The 19,668-nt window shown below is 40.2% G+C and overlaps 1 protein-coding gene across 3 annotated transcripts in view; it reads right to left on the bottom strand.

The window, feature by feature from the left end:
• Positions 1–19,668, bottom strand: part of TRAPPC9 (trafficking protein particle complex subunit 9) — a 310,144-nt gene that overhangs the window by 257,239 nt on the left and 33,237 nt on the right. For all 3 annotated transcript variants that reach the window (XM_044452875.1, XM_044452874.1, XM_044452876.1), the window contains exons 10-16: positions 17,399–17,525; positions 16,443–16,588; positions 13,941–14,026; positions 11,409–11,535; positions 9,840–9,972; positions 7,972–8,135; positions 1,677–1,829 (exon numbers count right to left, since the gene is read on the bottom strand). In XM_044452875.1, the coding sequence (XP_044308810.1) occupies positions 1,677–1,829; positions 7,972–8,135; positions 9,840–9,972; positions 11,409–11,535; positions 13,941–14,026; positions 16,443–16,588; positions 17,399–17,525 (936 nt within the window). The remainder of the gene's footprint in view (positions 1–1,676; positions 1,830–7,971; positions 8,136–9,839; positions 9,973–11,408; positions 11,536–13,940; positions 14,027–16,442; positions 16,589–17,398; positions 17,526–19,668) is intronic.

The raw sequence follows: 19,668 nt of genomic DNA, 5'->3' as shown, positions 1-19,668 counted from the left end.
AATAGTAGCAATGGGAAATGTGATTTGAGTAAATTGAATCAGACATTCTCTCTTGCTAATTTAAATCATGCTTTAGGTAATTTACATCATTTTCTTTACAGCTTGCTCTGCTCGGTCTCCTGGGAAGCTATTCCTGGTGGTAGTCATTTTATAGAAATCTCAACTTCCTTGGAAGTACAGTGGTACCTTGGCTCACGAATACCTTGGCTCATGAACAAATCGGGTCACGAGCAAAATTTACTGAAAAATTTTTACTTGGGTTGCAAACACCGCTTTGGGTGGCAACCAAGATTGCAGCCATCCCCCCCCCCCCGCCACCACCCGGTGGGGAGATGGCCACGATCGCAGTTCCATTCGTGCAGGGAAGGCATCCATGATCAGAGGCATGCTGCTGCAGGAAAAGACGGGTGCAGCAAAGCAGAGCCGTGAATCCGCTTGTCATTCGTGCAGCTGTGTACCTCCAATCATAGATTGCAGTTGCTTTCGTGCAGGGAAGGCATGGTGATTGGAGGCGTGCTGCTGCAGGATAGACAGGGGCAACAAAGCAGAGCCGCGGGGGGAAGGCTGGGATTCTGCCTGTCTTTCCTGCAGGAGCACGTCTCTGATCAGGCACACCTTCCCTGCAGGAACGGAACTGCGATCGTGGCCATCCCCCCACCCCCAGAGCACTGTTTGAGCCCATCTCTCCCTCCCCGAGTGCACCTGCGATCACGCCCGTCTCTCCCCCGCACCCTGCAGCGCGCCAGGATGACGGGCGCCTGCAGGGATGACGGTTGTGCTGGGGAGGGGCAGGGAGATGGCTGCGCTTGTGCTCGGGGTGGTGGGGGGAGATGGCCGCGATCTTTGTTGTTGTCCCTTTGCTTCACATTTTTCTGATTTAAAAAATGGTTACCGAACGGATTAACCTTATTGACACTGAACCTTAATGGGAAATTTGACTTGGCTCACGACCACTTTGGCTCATGACCAGAGTCCTGGAACGGACTGAGTTCGTGAGCCAAGGTACCACTGTAGCAACTTGGTACAACTGAGCTATTTCACACTATACACCCATGCAAAGTTTGGTGAGCTTTGCACTACAGACACAGCTCTGTAGAGTTTTTCAGGACACAGGCAGACTCAGCTGGATCGGTTGCAGGTTCTATTACAGTTTTGTTTTGGTGCCAGTGAAAACCTTCTAACCTTTTTTATTTTCCATTATTTTAATAGTTAAGTCTGTGTGTTTGTATCTGCTGACCCCATTCTATATATCATTTATTGTTTGCTGCTGTACCAGAGGGGGTCAAATTGTTATAGTTGCTGCAATCGTCGTCCTATAATTGTTATTTTCTCATACTGCTTTAGTTTTTATTGTATTTTATGAATATATTGTATTTATGAATATTTTATTAATTGTATTTTACAATTTTTAATAAAGCACCCAGAAAGCCCACAGGCTATTGGGCTGGTGTTGCCTGTCTCTCCCATGGTCAGGCAACAAACAAAAGGAACTCCTTTTTTGTCCTCAACATAAGTGTAATAAATAAATAAATAAATAAATTGTTGACACTTGTCTCTTAGGTGCTTCCCTCTTCAACTTTGAGAGTAATGCTTCCCTCTTCAACTTTGCTGATAAAGGCTTTCCAAAAGATGCACAGCACTTAATGCTAAAAAAAAGATCCAAAGCAAAAACTCACCATCATTAAGGTCTTGCAGGAGGTTTTCCTGGCAGGAGAAGTCAAGCTTTGCTTTAATGTAAACAGTAAATGTAGCAATACTTCCCGGTTTCAGGGGAAACTGGGAGAGTGTGTCTTCTAGATTCCAGCTCAGAAAGTCACCAAACAGCTTCCCTGCATTAATAAAAACACACGTAGGTTAGATTCAAACAGAATTACAACATCAAGAACATCTTACCAAAAACATAAAGGAATTTAAAGCAGTTCCTATGGAATTACAGAATTTTTTATCCATTGCAGTGGAATTCATTTCCATTATGGTTCAAAAATTGGACTAGAAGGATGAAAGGTTAATGCTGTAGCTGGCTAAATGCGCACACAGACCATCCATAGATCCATAAGCTCCAGCCATCAACCTATTTGAAAGACACTTGAATTGGATCAGAAAGGGTGTTAAATTTGTGCTTTTGAATATTTAAAGTAACTTGTAAATATGGCTTTGATGTAACAATGAATCAAAATCTTATATGACTAATCTAGGATACAATCTAAGTTAAACCAATCACATATGTTGTATGGCGCGATTTTACGGACGAGACCAGAGACTGGTTGGAATTATCGAGAGAGATTTATTTACCTGCCGGCAGGGACCATCACTCGTTAGAGTGCGGTCCTGAGCAGATCGAAGGCAGGATTTTTATACTCTTTTACACTTATGCTTGAATGACAGCGAACAACAGGGGAAAGCACATTTGCACATTTATCATGCTAAAGCAAGCAAGCGTGGGTACAAGGGCATAACGTCTACTGGTAAGGCTGGAGCGTAGCCTGCTTTGTCAGCTTTGCGTAGCGTGCACATCCGTGTTCGTGTTCTTGTTCTCATGCGAACAGGACACCCTGACCATGCTTTTTACTCGTGATGAGCTATGCCCTGGCTACATGCTTGATTATGAGGGGGGTTACAACAACATATAGTCACTAACTATTAATATTATGTTAACAATTCTCAATAGCTGAGAAAAGTGCACTAAATCCAGCACAATTTATTTAAATAGTATAGGTGTGAAAAATATACATTTTTAAGCCTCATGTGTTTTGGGAAGGAGGTCTTATGAATATCACACAGTGCAGACAATATCTAACAGAATTTTGTTTTGATTTGTCTGCACATATGGAATGCGCTCCCCAGAGAGGTCTGCCTGGCGCCGTATTTGTTTTTTGGCACCAGGCCAAGACCTTTTTATGTAAACAATATTTTAATTGTTAATCTGTGTTTTATTTAATGGTTTTATATTATCACCGAGAACTCTGAATTTTTAATATTGTTCTATGCTTTGTTTTCCTTGTGAGCCGCCCCGAGGCTTCAGCGATGGGTACGGCAAAGAAATGTTATGAATAAATTATTTTGCAAGTGGTTGGTTTACGAAAATGTAATTCTACTAGAACATGGCTAAAATACAAATTACTGGTTTTGTCTTCCACCTCTAAATGACAGACTTATGGGAGAACTGCAACCTTATGCTGTTCCTATGTATGTATGAATGTGTATGTATGTATGCATGCAAACTATGTCTTGTCATGAGTTAGCACAGAATCAGGCAATGGCGCAAGCTGGGACCAATGCAGGGGTACAGAGAACCCTCAAAGATACAACTACATTTGAAAAACTGCCACCATCTAACTCTTTCCACAAAATTAGAATGTCTCATCATACATTCCTTCAAAGAATTAAAACGGAGTGGAAGCACTGTGGGCCAGGGAGCTGTCCCTTCTATTCTGTAATGTACAAGACTGATTTAGCCTAATTTGCAGGTTGTTTATATGTTCCCAAGGGAGGGAATAACAGATTGGATGTGGTAAGGTCCCACAGATGCAGTGGTGCATGGGTGGTAGAATCACTAACTAAATAAACTTATTCTACAGTGGCCACATTCAAAGATGAGCAAATGCAGCCAAGGCTACTGTGGCAGCCGTCCAAGAAGGGGCTCCACCTGCTAGGCATTGGTCTGAAGATAGCAGCAACATTAGCAGCAAAGCTATACCAAGATCAAGGTCCAGTCCCAAGGTGGTATGAGCTCCCCATATGTTATTTTAGAAGAAACGAGATGCTCCATCCAGAGCCACCAAGGGACAAGGAATCTCACGAGCTTCTAAAGTTCTTTTCCAGAAAAAGGGATTTAAGCAATACCAATTTCTATAGGCCACCTTAGTAAATGCTGAGCAGTGAGCACAAGCGTCCACTAGACCTTCATCCAAACAAAACAGACAAAGAGAGTGCCCATCTCTTTGTTGCAGCTGGCTCCCACGCTTGACACATTTTCTGAGAGATGCCTCTAACGCCATATGGCATGAAGAAGAAAAAACTGGTATGTTAGACTTCAGAGAAAAACGAGTTGGAAATAAGAAAGAGAGGCTGGATAGGAAAAAAGCTCCGCAAATATAATATGATCCACACTAGGTGAGAGAAGTCTCCTTCAAAGAAACCAGATCATGAGTCAAAGAGGAACTGAGCGATTGGCAGGAACCTACTAGGAATGTGTGCAAACGTATCGTTCCTGCCTAAAATCCTGCCATTCCATGCCTTTGATTTGATTTGATATTATTTTGCTTTATTCTTTTATTGGTTGGTTTTATACTGTGGTTGTTATAATTGACTTATACTGGTTTTAACTGCTGTTAAAATGTTGTTTTACTATGAAGTGAGCTGCCCAGAGAGTCTATGGCTAATGGGGCAGCATACACGCTAAATAAGAATTCCTCGGAGGCAGAAGATTTCCAGATGAGGCTCCATGCAGGCACAGGTCCCATATACACAGAATCCATGGAGAAGAAAGAGTACCTACATGGTAAACATCAAAAACAGCATCTCCTAGCCACATTCAGAAATATAATCCACGCTATCGCGTTTCGATTCTAACACTTCATTCTGCTGCATGAGTAGACAAGGCCTAAGAGATTGTTGCATATAACTACTGTGCATAAATTAAGGGGAGGGGAGGGGAGAGAAGAATCAAGGGTTTCTACATGACCAGGAACAACTAACAGTGCACTACTGAGATTACAAAAATAATCCCAGAATTCCACTCAGGAACTGTTTTTACACTTCTCTATTATATTTGGTGTCAATGTACTGAATGATTGATTTAATAGGTATCCCAGTTCTCTATCAAAGAAAGTTAACCTCAGGACAGTTAATAATCATACATGCACGATTATCATAGCTAAATGATAATACAGAAGCTACAGTGCAAGCCCTCTTACAGTAGAATATAGTACAGTCTCTTATTAGTATAGTAGAAAAGGAGACAAACATTTCTTGTGCAGAAAGCTGTTGCTATATGTTATCTCTCCAATCAATGTTCAATATTACCGACAAAAATCAGTCTGAGAGGATAAACAAATACCTCTGGGAGCAGAAACATAAAGTCTCAAGTAAGCAAGCAAGTAAACAAACCAAGAAGGGATACTGTAAACCCAACTTCAAGTATAGGTTGGTGGGACCTGAGCTAACAGTGACTAAGAGATCTTGGGACTCAGGTAGACAACTTGATGAAAATGTCCACCCAATGGGAAGTTGCTGTGAAAATAGGCAAATTCCATGGTAGGACTTCATTAGGAAAGGAACTGAAAATAATTATTGATATCATCCTGCTCTTACACAGATCCGTGATGACAGCATACTTAGAATCCTATGTACACTTTTCATCACCGCACCTAAGAAAGGATACTGTACAGTTAGGAAAAATGCAGCAAATGGCAACTAAAATGATCAAGGGGCTGAAAAAACTCCCATATGAGGAAAGGTTACAACATCCGAAACCGTCCAGCTTAGAAAAAAGATAAATGACAAGAGACATGAACTAGGTGTACAGAATTAGGCCTGGTGTGGAGACAGTGAATAGGGAGACATTTTCTCTCACACAGTATTCTAGTCTGAGTCATCCCATGGAGCTCAGTGCTAGGAGATTCAGGCTACTATTTCACACAGTGCATTGTTAAACTATGGAGTTTACCAACAGCCACCGATTTGGAGGGCTTTAAAAGGGAACAGGGCAAATTCTCCAAGGCGGCTATCCATGGCTATGAGTCCTGATTATATTTAACCTCCAGTCTCAGATGCAACATACCTACATACACCAGTTACTGAGGGTGGGAAGGAGCTGCTGCATGTACTTCCTGCTTGTGGGTTCCCATGGGCAGGTGATCAGGCACTGTATAAACAGAATGCTAGATGAGATGGACCCACTGTCTGGCCCAGCATGACTCTGTTGTACAAAAATGCAGCTTAGAAGTACAGAGGTGTGTTCAGTTAGTTATGACTCTAGAGCTGGAGAAGATATACTCCCTGAACAGCCTTATCAAAGTTACAGTGTGGCCAAGGTCGAAACATTATCATCTTAGAGAATGAGGAGGTGAAGCATACAAAAATGTGTAACTTGCTGACAGGCTATTTCGAATTATACACCCCTTGGAGACTGGAGGTTACAACAGTTGAGCACAAGAGGGGAGGGGGTGTGAAGCTCTTTTCACACCCATTCACAATGTCATGTTCTTCCAGATATTTCTGCAAGATTATTGGGCATTTCTTCTACTTGAAGATATTCTCACAGATGCTTGATTTTACAGTCAACTGTCCGCAGTGATCATATGCCTCCTCATAGCAAAAATATTATAAAATGAACATATAGAGTTGAGAAAATGACCTTAATCCCATTGTTCCTTTGCAAATCTATGCACAAGGTATCAACCCCTTACCTCTTAAGGGCTAAATTTCAAAAAATTCGGTGAATAGAAGATGATTATTGGGAGTGGACTAGATCTGCACAAGAAGCTAAGCGTAAGGAGGAAGGAGCAAGCAATAAAGCTGAAAGTGAAACCTTTTGAGAAGAATGCCCAGAAAGATTTTGGATCTTTTTGTGCATAGCCTGAGGTTTATCATACTATTCTTTCTGTGGAGGAGAAAGCCAAAAATGGGATTAGCCATAAGAGGGCCCCAGTTTGGGAATATTTTAATGAATTTCCTCTACCTATGGATAAAGCAGGCATGCTTGTAAATTATGTAGAAAACCATGATTTAAATTTAATCTTACTGGCTTGTGATTTAAATCATGATTTCAATTGATTTAATTCATATCTGCCCTGGTGCTGAATGTTATAAAGAAGCTACCAGAATTTGGAAGGAGTTTAAAATAAAGGACCAAAACAGTTCTGAATTTGCTCATGTTACTGCTCATACAAGTGATTTGAAGTAACTAAATTATTCAGATATACATTTTTTAATCTAAACTTGCACAGTGGACCGCCTGTATGAGCCAGCCAGAGATGCTTTATTCATTACTACAATACTGTCAAATATTGCTTTTTGTATCAAAAACACAATTATGAACACATTCCCATTGCAGCCAAATGTCCTTTAAGAGACAAACATATCAAAATGAGATATGTTTCAAAATGAGATGAAATGAGAGCCAGTGTGGTGTAGTGGTGAAGAGCACGGGACTGGGACTCAGACGATCCAGGTTCGAGTCCCCGCTCAGCCATGGAGCCAACTGGGTGACTCTGGGCCACTCACAGACTCTCAGGCCAACCTACCTCACAGGGTTGTTGTTGTGGGGACAAGATGGAGGAGGAGATGTAAGCTGCCTTGAGTCCTTTGAGAAAAAAAGGCAGGCAGGCAGGCAAGACAGACAGACAGACAATTTTCTGCTTTGTATTTTACCACCTCCTCCTCCATTTTAAAGATGAAGCAGTTACTTTCAGGTCCATTGACCAATAGTAAAAAGTGCTAGTAAAGCTATGTGAGCTTTATAGAAGCCAAAAGGGATATGAACTTACTATCAGAAGCGTCTACGTGTACTGCCTTGCAGATATTTTTAAAACATCTGTCCTCTGTGACAAGCAAAAACAAGTCCTTCTCATTTTCATATAATACCATGTGAGTAGTATTTGTGTGTTACAAGTTCCATGCATCCCGTTCCAGCAAACTGCCAAAAGAACATTTGGTGTGGCGAGGGGATGGAACCTTCTCAAAGTAGCAAGTGGAAAAACAGTGGTAACCTCTGTGATCTGGGGATTATTCTGCCAGAGCGTTCACCATTCATAAATACTTGTTAAAGCTAATCTTACTGCATTAAAGTAACTTACGAAGGATTGCTGCCTGTCATTTTTTCTTGTTTCACAGTTCCCTGCCCATCCCTTTTCATTTTCTATGGCACAACGTTTATTAGATTGTAGGATCATTTAATTTTTAATCCTTCTACCAACAGTTAGAAAATTGTAGGCACAGTAAAAACAACACCAAGCAGCAACACCGAACCTTTTGTGTTGACCATTTTTGATGTGACTTCCAGTTTCTCCAAAGGCTCAGTTCCAATATTTTCTAGTTTAATGATGAGTTGCTGGGTCTCTCCATTGTATAGCTGGACAGAAACACTGGTGGTGATTTCATCTCCCGAGGTAGGCTGGAGTGTGTGAGCAGACCTTTAAAATAGTGTGAAATTGGAGTCAAAATATAAGTGAAAAAGGTAACAAAATTTAAAAACAGAATTATCCACTTTTGCTTATGCATTTGTATTTATTTATTTTTATCTGAAGACTCTATAGCAGTGTATCCCTTCCCCAGCCTGTTTTCCTTTCCTTTCCTTTAATGCTGTGAGGTACATTAGACAGAGAGAGTAATTAGAACTGTAACTTACCCTCTTGCAGTGAGCACCCTCTCTCAGTGACTGCATTTGAACCCTTACTTTCTTCATTTAGCACTAATTACTATACTATACCATACTGATATACTTTGCTTGCTTCGGTTCACTACTTTCAGCATGGGAAGATATGGCCTTCAAGTGCTAATCTGTAGGTGGATGGCATTTGTGGAAAATTTACTTTGCATTCCAAAGTAGAATCTGAAGGAGAACTTTGTGACTTTCAGCATCCACAATTCTACTTCAGATGCAAGTTAAATAAAGAGAAAATTGAAACAGCTTTTGCCATTGGTGGCTGATAAAATATTAATCCTCAGACTTATTTCTTTCAGGATAACGTTCTGTCATTGTTTCTTTGAAGAATATAAAAAATTCCCCAAAGAAACAAACCAATATAGAAAACATTTAAGATACATTTTGGCCTAAGTCTCCCAATTTTAAAATCCTTGTGTTTAATTTTGGGTGAGCCTTTTTCTTTGTTCTATTCCAATATTTTATGTTGCTTTTGCTTTTATGCTTTATTTTGTATTCGATTTTATTTTATGCTGATTGTAAGCTGCTCAAAGTACTTTATGTTATGAGGCAGCACACAAATAACATTTAAAAACCTCCCAGGTAACTGTCCATGGAAGTGCAGCAGAGAACTGATGAAGTTGCTGCCTATTCCATTTCCAGGAAAAAAATTAATTTTCTTCATAACTGAAGGGAAACCGAGTCAATCCCAGTTTCTGAGACACATCCCAGTGTTACTGTCTTTGATCAGCCTCAAAGGATGGCTACTGAGAAACAGGTACCACTAACATTTTGTCTCAAAGGCAGTAGATACTGAAACTTGGCCTACCCCTCTCAGCCTTTTTAAAATGTCAGGGGAAAGTGGTAATATCATATATGTAATCATTACTGCAGATCCAAAAAACTCCTTTATAGGCATCCAAAACCATAAGCAGGTGCTTTCTCCCTTTATCTTGTTAATCCTGTACTATATCACGAGCAACTATATTACAAGCCTTCCTCTGTTTCAAAAATGATTTGTCAAATGATACTGGGGGATGCTGAGAGCACAGGCATAAATATCCTTTTGGCATCTAAGAGCTACTTCAAAGGTCTTCTTATGGCTGCCCACCTTCAGAGAATAAGTGGCAAAAAATGAAAACCCGGGAAAAGATATTTTATGGTGGGGGGGGGGGGGGTCAGTTATAGCACATTCTGCCCTGCATCACCTCTTCCAGCATTTCAGTGTGATGGTTAGCTATTTCTATAGTGGTGGTTTTTGACCAGTTTTGTTTTCACTGTTCTTTGCTGCTATTTAAAAATTACTGTGCTTTGTTTTCATTCCTCTGACTGTAAAACACTTTGGCTACTATAAAGAAAAAGCATATGTAAATATTTGACATTTTAATTATTCATTCAGGATGCTTCCTTGGAAAATGGTTAAAGCACCCAAATCCTAACAACTTGAAAACGAATGAACACTTCGGACTTTTACCTCGGTAATGAAGTACTAATCTGTAGTCTAGGTAAAGCTGGGATGACTTCCACTGTGCAGCCATTGGTCTTTATTCCTGGCAGCTTCTCCAAAAGGCAGTCACTGAAGACACCAAAGACTGAAGTGTGATAACCTGCCAAGAGAAGAGGTGGGTCAGGGAGAAGACGACAGTGTGGACTAAGTTGTCAAGCCATAGACAGAAGCCCACTGGAGCTGAAGTTTTCAGATGCAAAACACATTTCCCTGATCGATGAGAAATGCACAGAAGAGCTGAGTTGCTCATATACCAGTGGTTCATTTGAACCCAACTTTTAACATGTATGAAAGGCTATTTCAGAAAATCCTTGGTTGCTAGGGCTGCTTAAAACAAAGCTCTAATCTGACATGGGGATGGAGAAGTGGTGGGTTAAATGGCTAATACAGAGGGAGACCAACAAATTTTAACACTATTTTTCATGTGGTGTCCCTGAGTCTCAAGAACATGTTTCATAATGCAATAGCACTAGCAAAGGTTTTCCATATCCTCACTTCTCTAAAGGTTTCAGACATATAATGACCCCATGATCTGGTAAACTTCCAACCATGTCATGAAAGAAACAAGTGCCTAAAACTAGGGATGGACAGGTTAGAGAAGTTCACCTGGTGCCAACTTTGCTCTTGTTCCAGTGGCAGGCGCAAACACATCTCTTCTCCACCCATATTAATAATGTTAATAATTCATTTTAATAATGTTTTTAAGTGTCTAACCTTTGGTAGATTTTAATGATTATTTGGTTGTCCTTCTCACCTGTTCTCTCTATATTAATTACTGTTAATTGATTATTTTTAATGATTATTTTCTCTAGAGCAGGAAACGGGGTGCCTGGTTCCATCTATCCTCTCTGCTGATCACAGCTGACAAAGAAAGGATCGTCCTTCTACTCCTCGGTGTCTCCTGGGACACCCATGGGAGAAATGGGAGGGAAGGAGGTAGGAGAGGGAGCAAAGCAACCACTACAACCCTGATCATCTCTCGGGCTCATTCTGGCTGTTTGGCACTTAACAGCAACCCATCACTGTGATTTACCACAATGGGTTGCTGTTACATGATAACACCTCCCCGCCTTTCTGGAAAACCCTAATTAAAAGCATATTTAACATACTTTGCAAGTGATAACATTTTTGTTTTACCCTTTCAGTTGATACTTAATGTTTTATTGAAGAGCTAATTTTTAATCAAAAAGTCTTTTCATGTACATTTCATAGGCAATTAGGTTAGCTCAATATTCTCCAGTCAAATTTAATTTATATGATCTAGAACTGAAGGAAATCTGTATAGAATGTTTCACAATAAATTATTAAACATACTGAGATTTACTGCTGTTTTTCTGTTATTTATACTTCTGGTTTGGCTAGGCAAAAATCACAACAATATTACTTAAGTGACATTTACAAAACAAAATGAAAAACTAAAGAAAAATACCAGCTTTCTTACTACTAGTAAGAAAAAAACATTTGCTCTTGAAAAGCAAATGCTCTTACCAGGTTGCCTACATGAAAACTGGAGAAAACAACTATAGTATTTCTTACCATTGATAGCAATCTGGCCGGCAGACTGAGGAACACCAACCAGTGTTACTGGATAGAGGCCAGATTCTGCAGGTAAAGAGAGTGCTGCAGGGAGAGATTCAAACTCAACTCCACTTGTCAAAAGGCCCTGAGGAAGGAAGGAAGTTCACTTAGCACACTTTAAATGAAGAACATGTGTGTTTCAGTAAACCATGTATCTGATCTAATGTGTAAACTGAAATTGTCCTTTCAAATATTAATAGGTTTTTAATGTTTAAAGATTAATGGTTTGTTTACTACTACTATCATCACCATTTTGCGTTTATATCCTCCCTTTTTCTCTTGAAAGGAATGCAAGGCAGCTTATGTAGCTCCATTTTATCCTCATATCAACATATCATGTAAAGGTAGGTTAGGCTGAAAGTCTGTGATTGGGCCAAAGTCATCTGGTGAACTTCACAGGAGTATGAAAGCTGAACAAGGAAGAAAAGAAGAAAACGAATGTATTCGAAACATGGTGCCATTGAGAGCACTGTGAATACCTTGAACTGAGAGAAAAACAAACAAGGGGTCCTAGATTAAATCAAGCCAGAGCTTTCCCTAGAAGCAAATATGACAAAGCTGAGACTATCATACTTTGGACACATCATGAGAAGGCAAAACCCCCTGGAGAAGACTGTCATGCTAGGAAAAATTGAAGGCAGAGAAGAAAAGGAAGACCAGCTACAAGATGGATGGGCTCCATAAAGGACGCTACAGCCTTGACTTTAGAAGAGTTGAACAGGGCTGTCATGGATGGGACATTTTGGAAATTTTTCACTCCTAGGGTTTTTCTGTGTAAAGAGCAAGCTAATTTCTCCTTAAATCCATAACTCTAGTCCTCATGGAGAACTCTGTGAAAATCATACACTTGGAACCATTTGAGTCATACTTGAAGCTCAATTGCTTAAAATGGCACTTATTGCTTTAAAAAGTATATTGTAATTTTAGACATCAGTTACTCAAGAGTAAGTCCCTCTAATTCCAATGAGATTTATTCCCCAAAAAGAGTCATCAGCAATACTCAGGTAAAGATTACATGGTTTAGGTAAATATTTGCATGTCTCTTTTTGGGACCCTTTTTTCTTGTTCTTAGCTATATTCTCAGTCATGTTTAAGCTATTTGGGGCATCAAATGCTTCAGCAACAGCAAGCAACAATTTTCAGCAACTAGGCAATGCATGAGAAATAATATAGCAGTCAATTGCAACTATAGTTTATTCTAAAGCGAGAGAGAAGAATACTTTTTTCTTTAAACAACATCAAATGCTTTGTGTAAATTAAAAGCAAAAATATTTTCCAGGAACATATTTCAGCTAGCTAATCTAATTTTAATGAATTATCCGTCGGGGGGAAGTTCCCCTTAAAAACATCCACTTCAATTATATGACCCTGCAGGGAATCCATACTGAAGAAGTGTGGCTTCACAAATAATTTCCATTAAAGCACAGTTCTAAGATCATCGGAAGTTTCTTACAGCAACAATGAGGAGAAAGAAGATGGTTTTTTGTCTTTGGTCTAGAAATGCACAAACCATTCAACTGATCACTTTACACAGAGAACAAACATTTTAAGCATCCAAACACTCTTATAAGTAGGATAGCTATACTCTGTTTCTGACCATTAGTGCTAAGTGAATGGCACTGAGATTATGTAATGAGTACAATAGGCTTTTTTTAAATCAGGGGCTTATTGCTTCATGGATATCAGGTCTGGGTTATGAGCAGCACCTGGAGAAAGTCAGGAGCCAGGAATATGGATCAAAGATTAAAGAGAAATCAGGCTCTGAGATCAGACCAGAAGGCTGATCACACTGTAATAGCATTCAAACCAGCTCTGATTTACAATCTTAAGATGGAAAGTGAAAGGTCGGTAAAGCTATTAAAATTATGCTCTGCTATGTACCCTGACATAATTTCAAAAGTGCTGAGAAGAAGAAGAAAAAGACTAGGTTTCTCCATTTTTGAAAATTGAACAGATGCTTACTCAAAAAATTTCCATCCTTAAAGTAAATTTCACAGGAAAAATAGTATCTCGAGATAATTTCAGAGATATAAGCTAGATTCTGTAGTTTTACTAAGTAGTTGTGATATACACTTAGGGAATGAACCAGTTTCAGAATTTTCCAGAATCTGTAAGGATAAGTACAAACACAGTGTGTAAGCTATGCTTCTGAGTAGTGCATTTAAAGGTATTTCCCTCTTAGCTGCTTGCTTAAATTCAGCAAAGATATTTCCCACAAATGATACATAAAAAGATTCCTTGACCCTCACCTCTACCATTCATTATCTCAATAAACCCTTCCGTATGCACTTTTCAAGCTAAGTGGGCTTCAGGAGCAGAGGGGCAAAGAAGACGGAAGCAACAACACTAGTTCCTGGCTGCTCTGCCAAGAAGGTGATGGGGTGCAGTGCTGGGAGAGATGCTCGTTATTCGTTTCTCTTCAAAGGGTAATACCACACCCAATGATAATAACTGTTAAAGATAAGAAGGGTTTCAACTTAACCAACATACCATATTTTCGACACGAAGTTCAAATGGCATTGGATTGTACACCATCAACTGAACTTCACAAACATCTCCCTGGACCCACTGAAAGTCTACATCAAAACCACAAACACAGAAAGTTAGTTTCACAGCTCAAAAAAAGTACATACACACTTAAAGATACCCAGGTTCCACATTATATTCCAGCATATAGCATTCTGCCACCAATATTTATTCAATAATGTCTACCCACATGTCAGAACCAATCATTCTGAACACCTGCAAGTGTTTTGGCTTGCTCTCACTTCAGAAAACTCAGAGGTGAAAATAGAATAATGTTAGTGAACACAGCCTGAATCTTCTATGGCGGGCCCAGCTGCTCACACTAATAAAGCAAACTAAAATAGCAGTATGTACACCTGAAGATATTACAGGGAGAGCAGGCTGATCACTTTGAAGGCTGAAATCCTTATCTAAAAGAGCTAGCCTAAAAGTAGTGCAGAGCTATCATGTCACAGCTCCCTACTTGCAATATAGGGATAATAATGCTGATACACTTCAGAGATATTGTAAGAATTGCTGAGAAAATAGCTGAATAACTTGAATACCAGAAAGATAAGTATTAGTACGACAGGCTGAACAGTTTGGATATCTGTACAATTAAATGTCACTATGAAATCACCCATGCATAATTATACAAGCGTTCAAATAGGTTTGGGAACTTAGACAAGAAAGGAACATATTTACTTATTGTTATTTAATTTAACTTAAATTTATTCAGAGCATTTCCATACAATGCAAGAGAGATGAAGCTGCAAGGGCAGGACAGGCTGGAAGAAAAATCAGACATTGACCAGCTGTGAGAGGAGCTTTGAGCACCATCTCTTCTGGGAGAGAGTGGCAGTGAACCAGCTGCTCCTCTTGACCAAAAACTGCTTTCTCCTCTTGAACATGACCATGGAATCATAAAATCCTAGAATACTACAGTTGGAAGGGGCCAATAAGGCATGCCCCCAGGTTAGAGATCCCTAACAGATGGCTGACCAGCTGCATCCTGAATGACTGTGGGAGAGCCCACATCCACCCTCAGTAACTGTGTCCATTATGATCAGGAAGTTTTTTCTGATGTTCATCTGAAATCTGACTCCCTGTAAGGTAAGTCCATTATTCCATGCCCTGCACTCTGAGAAGATCAACATGAGATCCTGGTCCGCCTATCAGTGACTTGAAGAAAACTCTCTTCTCTTCTCAGGGCTAAACATGCCCAATAGTTCCAATCTTTCTGGGGTTTTATTTCCAGTCCTTTAATCATTTTTGTTGCCCTCCTCCGAACCTCTCTAGCTTGTCCACCTCTTTCTTAAACTGTGATAAGCAGAAACGGACCCAGTAAACAGGAGGTCTAACCAGTGGGGGGAACTCATACCTCACATGATTTGGAAGTGGTATTTCTATTAATGCACTTCAAATAGCATTTGCCTTTTTTTTTTTTCTGCAACTGCATTACATTATCAGACTCTTATTCTGCTTGTGATCTACAACAATTCAGAGATCCTTCTCTGTGGTGGAATTGTTGAGCCAAGTATCTTGTAAGGATGCATTTGATTATTCTTCCTAGGTGCAGAACTTGGTGTTTGTCCCTGTTAAATTTCATTCTGTTGCTTTCAGCCCAGCCTATCAAGGACAGTTTGAATTTTGTTTCTGTTTCCCAGGATATTGGCTATTCCACCCAATTTTGTGTCATCTGCGATTCTGAGAAGATTCCCTGTACCTTCTCATCCAAATCAGTAATAAACATGTTGAAGAGAACTGGACCAAGACTGAACCTTGTGGTACCCCACTCGTTACTGCTTTCCAGTTTAAGAAGGTGCCATTGATGAACACTCTTTGAGTCTGATTCTGTAGCCAACTGTGGATCCTTCTGACAGTTGCTCAATCTAGCCCACTTTTAGCCAGCTTGCTAATCAGGACACAAAGTGCTAATCATGGGCACTTTGTCAAAAGCTTTGCTGAAAAAAGATATATTATGTCCACAGCATTCCCGCAGTCTATCAAGGTTACCCAATCAAAAACTGACATCAGCTTCGCCTAGTAATCAGCAGTAAAAGGATTGCAAGTGTTGATGTCTAGGTTACCTAGCCTTTACGGTGAAATTACCTACCACATCCTGCCTATTACCATTCTCATTCTCAGGTTTCTAATATGCACTACAAGAACACATTTTTACTGGGCATTCCTGCAGTTATGTTTAAAGATTATTTTTAAAAGCATGCTACTTGTAGCGAGGAACTAACACTTCCTGGGCTGGAAACAAATCAAGATAGATATAAGATGTCTTTCCCAAGTTGTCTAGTCAGTCACCTAATCAAGAACAGGAAATAGCATATTGATCCAAAACCTAGCAATACCTATTTGATTCAATTTGCAGAATAAAAGCCAGCAATCAATAGCAATATACTGTATATAGAAACAGGAACTGCATGTAGGAGCAGGTGACATTTCAAAAATAATGAGCGTCAGAAATTCTCTCACCTATTTTTTTACTTCGTTCCTCTCCTCGATTGTGAGCAATGATGGGAGAATATATAAAGGGACTCTTAGTTGACATGTTCTGGCCCAGCAAGCTTTTCATTTTTTGCGGCCGAAGACTAACAGGGAGATTTAAGAGCTTAACAGATCTGTTAAATGACAGAAAGTTTTACATGTTTGAGTGAACAAAAGTTAACGGTAACTTAGCAGAGATTGATAAAATGATAGATGCAGTGAGAAGAGAAACAAGTCAATATGCAGGGTAGTAGTTCTAGTAAATTGGCGTAAAGATGAGTATGATACAGTGAAAGGTACAAGTACAAAAAATACATAATTTCCTTAAAGACGCTGTGTGGAGACTTACTCATAACTAGAGAAGATTCTACCGAAACCAATGATCTAATTTAGTCATGGTGGCTTTAGCTGCTCACAGTGCTTCAGATATTGACACCCTCAGGGCTGAATTCATGCAATGAACTTTTTACAATGGGCTACCCCAGAAGCTGCTGTTGGCACCGAATGCTACAGCTTAGGCTGCTGAACAGGAGAATCGAACAAACATATTACACCCATTCTGAAGGAAACGCATTAGCTGCCTATTTTTTGCTAGGCCATTTTTAAGGGTTTACTGCTAGTATAAATTCCTAAACAACAAGCGCCAGTTGCCTGGAGTGTCTGACATTTCTCAGTCCATCCAACCTCTTAACTTGATGTCTTATGATTGGATTAATACGTTGGACACATCCCCTTCCATGTCAGTTTGCTCACTCACATTCCAGGAGAATTAGAAACTGTCTGATTTTCGCCAATTGCCTGGCTTATCTTGGGGCCAGTGGCTTTGCCAATTCAGCTGCAGATCCTGGTTCCTCCCTCCTTTTATGAATCAAAATCCAATTCAACCAGGCTGAATTTTGCAGGCTATATTTAAGGAGGAATTGGCCCAACCCCATTGTACTTACTTTACAATGGGCAGCTTTGTGAATGGAACAGGTGGGAGCTTTAAGCCATCTGGAAGTGTGATGAATTCCATTGTTCCAGGGCATTTAGATGTATAGTTTTCTAGACTCTGTGTTACATCTTTCTTTTCTAAAAGGAAGCAAAATTCCCATTAAAGTTGTCCCAGAAAAATAAGGCATAAACAGATAATATCCTCATTCATCTAAACCATTTTCTTGATTGATCCCCTAGCAAAAGTAACTAGAAATCAGTTTTTCAAACTTTTAGTAGACTGTTCCTCTTAATCCAGTTGAAGCATAGAGAATGCCACTGCATAGGAAGAACTGTTTAAATATGTGAAATGATATGTGTAGGTATATGAGCATCCTATGCAAAAAACAAACAGGAAAAGTATCTCTGGTATTAAAACAGCAGCTGGCAGAGGCAAGGGAAAAGCAATAGGGAGCACAGTGCCAAACAGAGCACAAACAAAACTGCCTCCCACTCTCCAGTCCATCCCATCCTCTCTCTCCCCTGCTGGTCTCAGAACACCACTTCTATGAAAGTACAGAGGAAGGGAAAGACAGAGAACCAAGTGAAAGAGCAGCTGTCTTTTATGCAACTATTCAGTGAATGTTAGAGAAGAGGGACACCAAAGAGGAAGAATTAGAATGGTTTATGTGCTGCAGGGCAGCAGTAATTGAATCTCTGGAGCAGCATAGCAGTATTGTCTCTGCTGTCTTGGTCTTGTTTTCGCAAAGAAAATGCCAGCTTCTCATTGTTCACTGCACCAGGTTCTCAATTGGCAGAGACATACAGCTGTAGCTCTGAAAAAGGCACAGGGAATGGTGGAGACTATTCCAATGGAGATTAGATGAACACCTTGATGTAGTACCAGTGCTTCCCTAGAACTGTAACTGTATGGCTCTCCGTGGTGCAGGTAGGACATATACTTTACAGGAATCTTCAGGATGTCCAGGGCAACCTTTGACACTATTGCCAATGTAATAGCTCCCATCGTCCAAACACTGCAGCCGCATCATCCACACTGGCTGGGTTCACACAACACCACAAGCAACCCTGCATGGTTACCATGGTTGGCAGGGGGTGGGATTTAACCATGGACTACCTGACAGATGATTAAATACTTTCTATATTATCATGGTTTCCATTCTCCCCACTCAATCCTCCCTTTTGTCGGCATCTACCCCCATCATATACTCCTGAACTGAATCCCAAGGCACATCACCCGGCTGTTCCTCACTGGTCCACACATACAGGCTGACTGTATGGAGCGACGCCTGCAAATGCCACTCTTTCCAGAGAACTCTGTGGTATTTGCATACCAGTTCTGTGGAAATCATGATCCTGGGTTCAGACAACATGAGAAGCCATTGTGGTACAGAGAAACCATAGAACAAACTGTTGTTTGTTACTGTGGTTTCTAAAGACCAAACTTACGATGATGAAATGCCATGGCTGGGTTCAAAGAACAAAACACACAAACAATGGTAAAAAAAGTCATGTTGTCTGAACCCAGCCACTGTAATAGACTCACCATCCTACTGTTCAAGCCAGCTTTCAACCTCAGCTACATTCCCTTCAGAACTACCTCTGCAGGTAGGTAAATCCACTGCCTGTTAAATCTTCCACGAAATGGTTTGCATCCTGAATGAGTTGTACTTTGTAGACATGATAAGACAGGTAGAGGAGAAGACTTCAGAGTTTCTGAAAGGTCAGTTTTCTCTGAGATGCAGGTGACCCTTTTCACTAGCACCTGCACTTATGCATTCCAGAATTTTACAGCTGTTTCTACTGCATAGTACAGCAAACTAATGTCAGCACTAAGGAAAAGTCCACGGCTCTCTATGCAGGTGTGTCCAGTAGAAACACAGTAAGGGCCTGTTCTGGACTTCCCTAATGGCAGATAAGCTACCAAATAATACCTGTTTCAGCTGCCCATATGTTGCTGTTAATGAACTTGACATGCAGACACTCATCTTTGAAGACCATGCCATCATACTATAACTAGGGTGATGGCTCCATACTACTCCCTAGCAATACCAAGGAGAAAGCAACCAAAAAAAAATTATTCACGTATGTGCACTGTAAAGTCAGAGGGAAAAATGGTGGTACAGCTTCTTAGTGAAGAGGGCAAATTGATAACAGTGATAACATTTAAAGATATTCAGAAATATCTCCAGATTCCCAGAATGGAGCAACTTACACAGAGAATACTTCAAGTTTAACCAGAACTTAATCCTACATCCTAAAATAAATGCTGCTTTTTTCT

Source organism: Varanus komodoensis, unplaced genomic scaffold (genome assembly GCF_004798865.1).
Source record: "Varanus komodoensis strain SLA01 unplaced genomic scaffold, ASM479886v1 scaffold75, whole genome shotgun sequence".
Taxonomy (NCBI): domain Eukaryota; kingdom Metazoa; phylum Chordata; class Lepidosauria; order Squamata; family Varanidae; genus Varanus; species Varanus komodoensis.
This window is presented reverse-complemented; position numbering and strand designations above follow the sequence as displayed.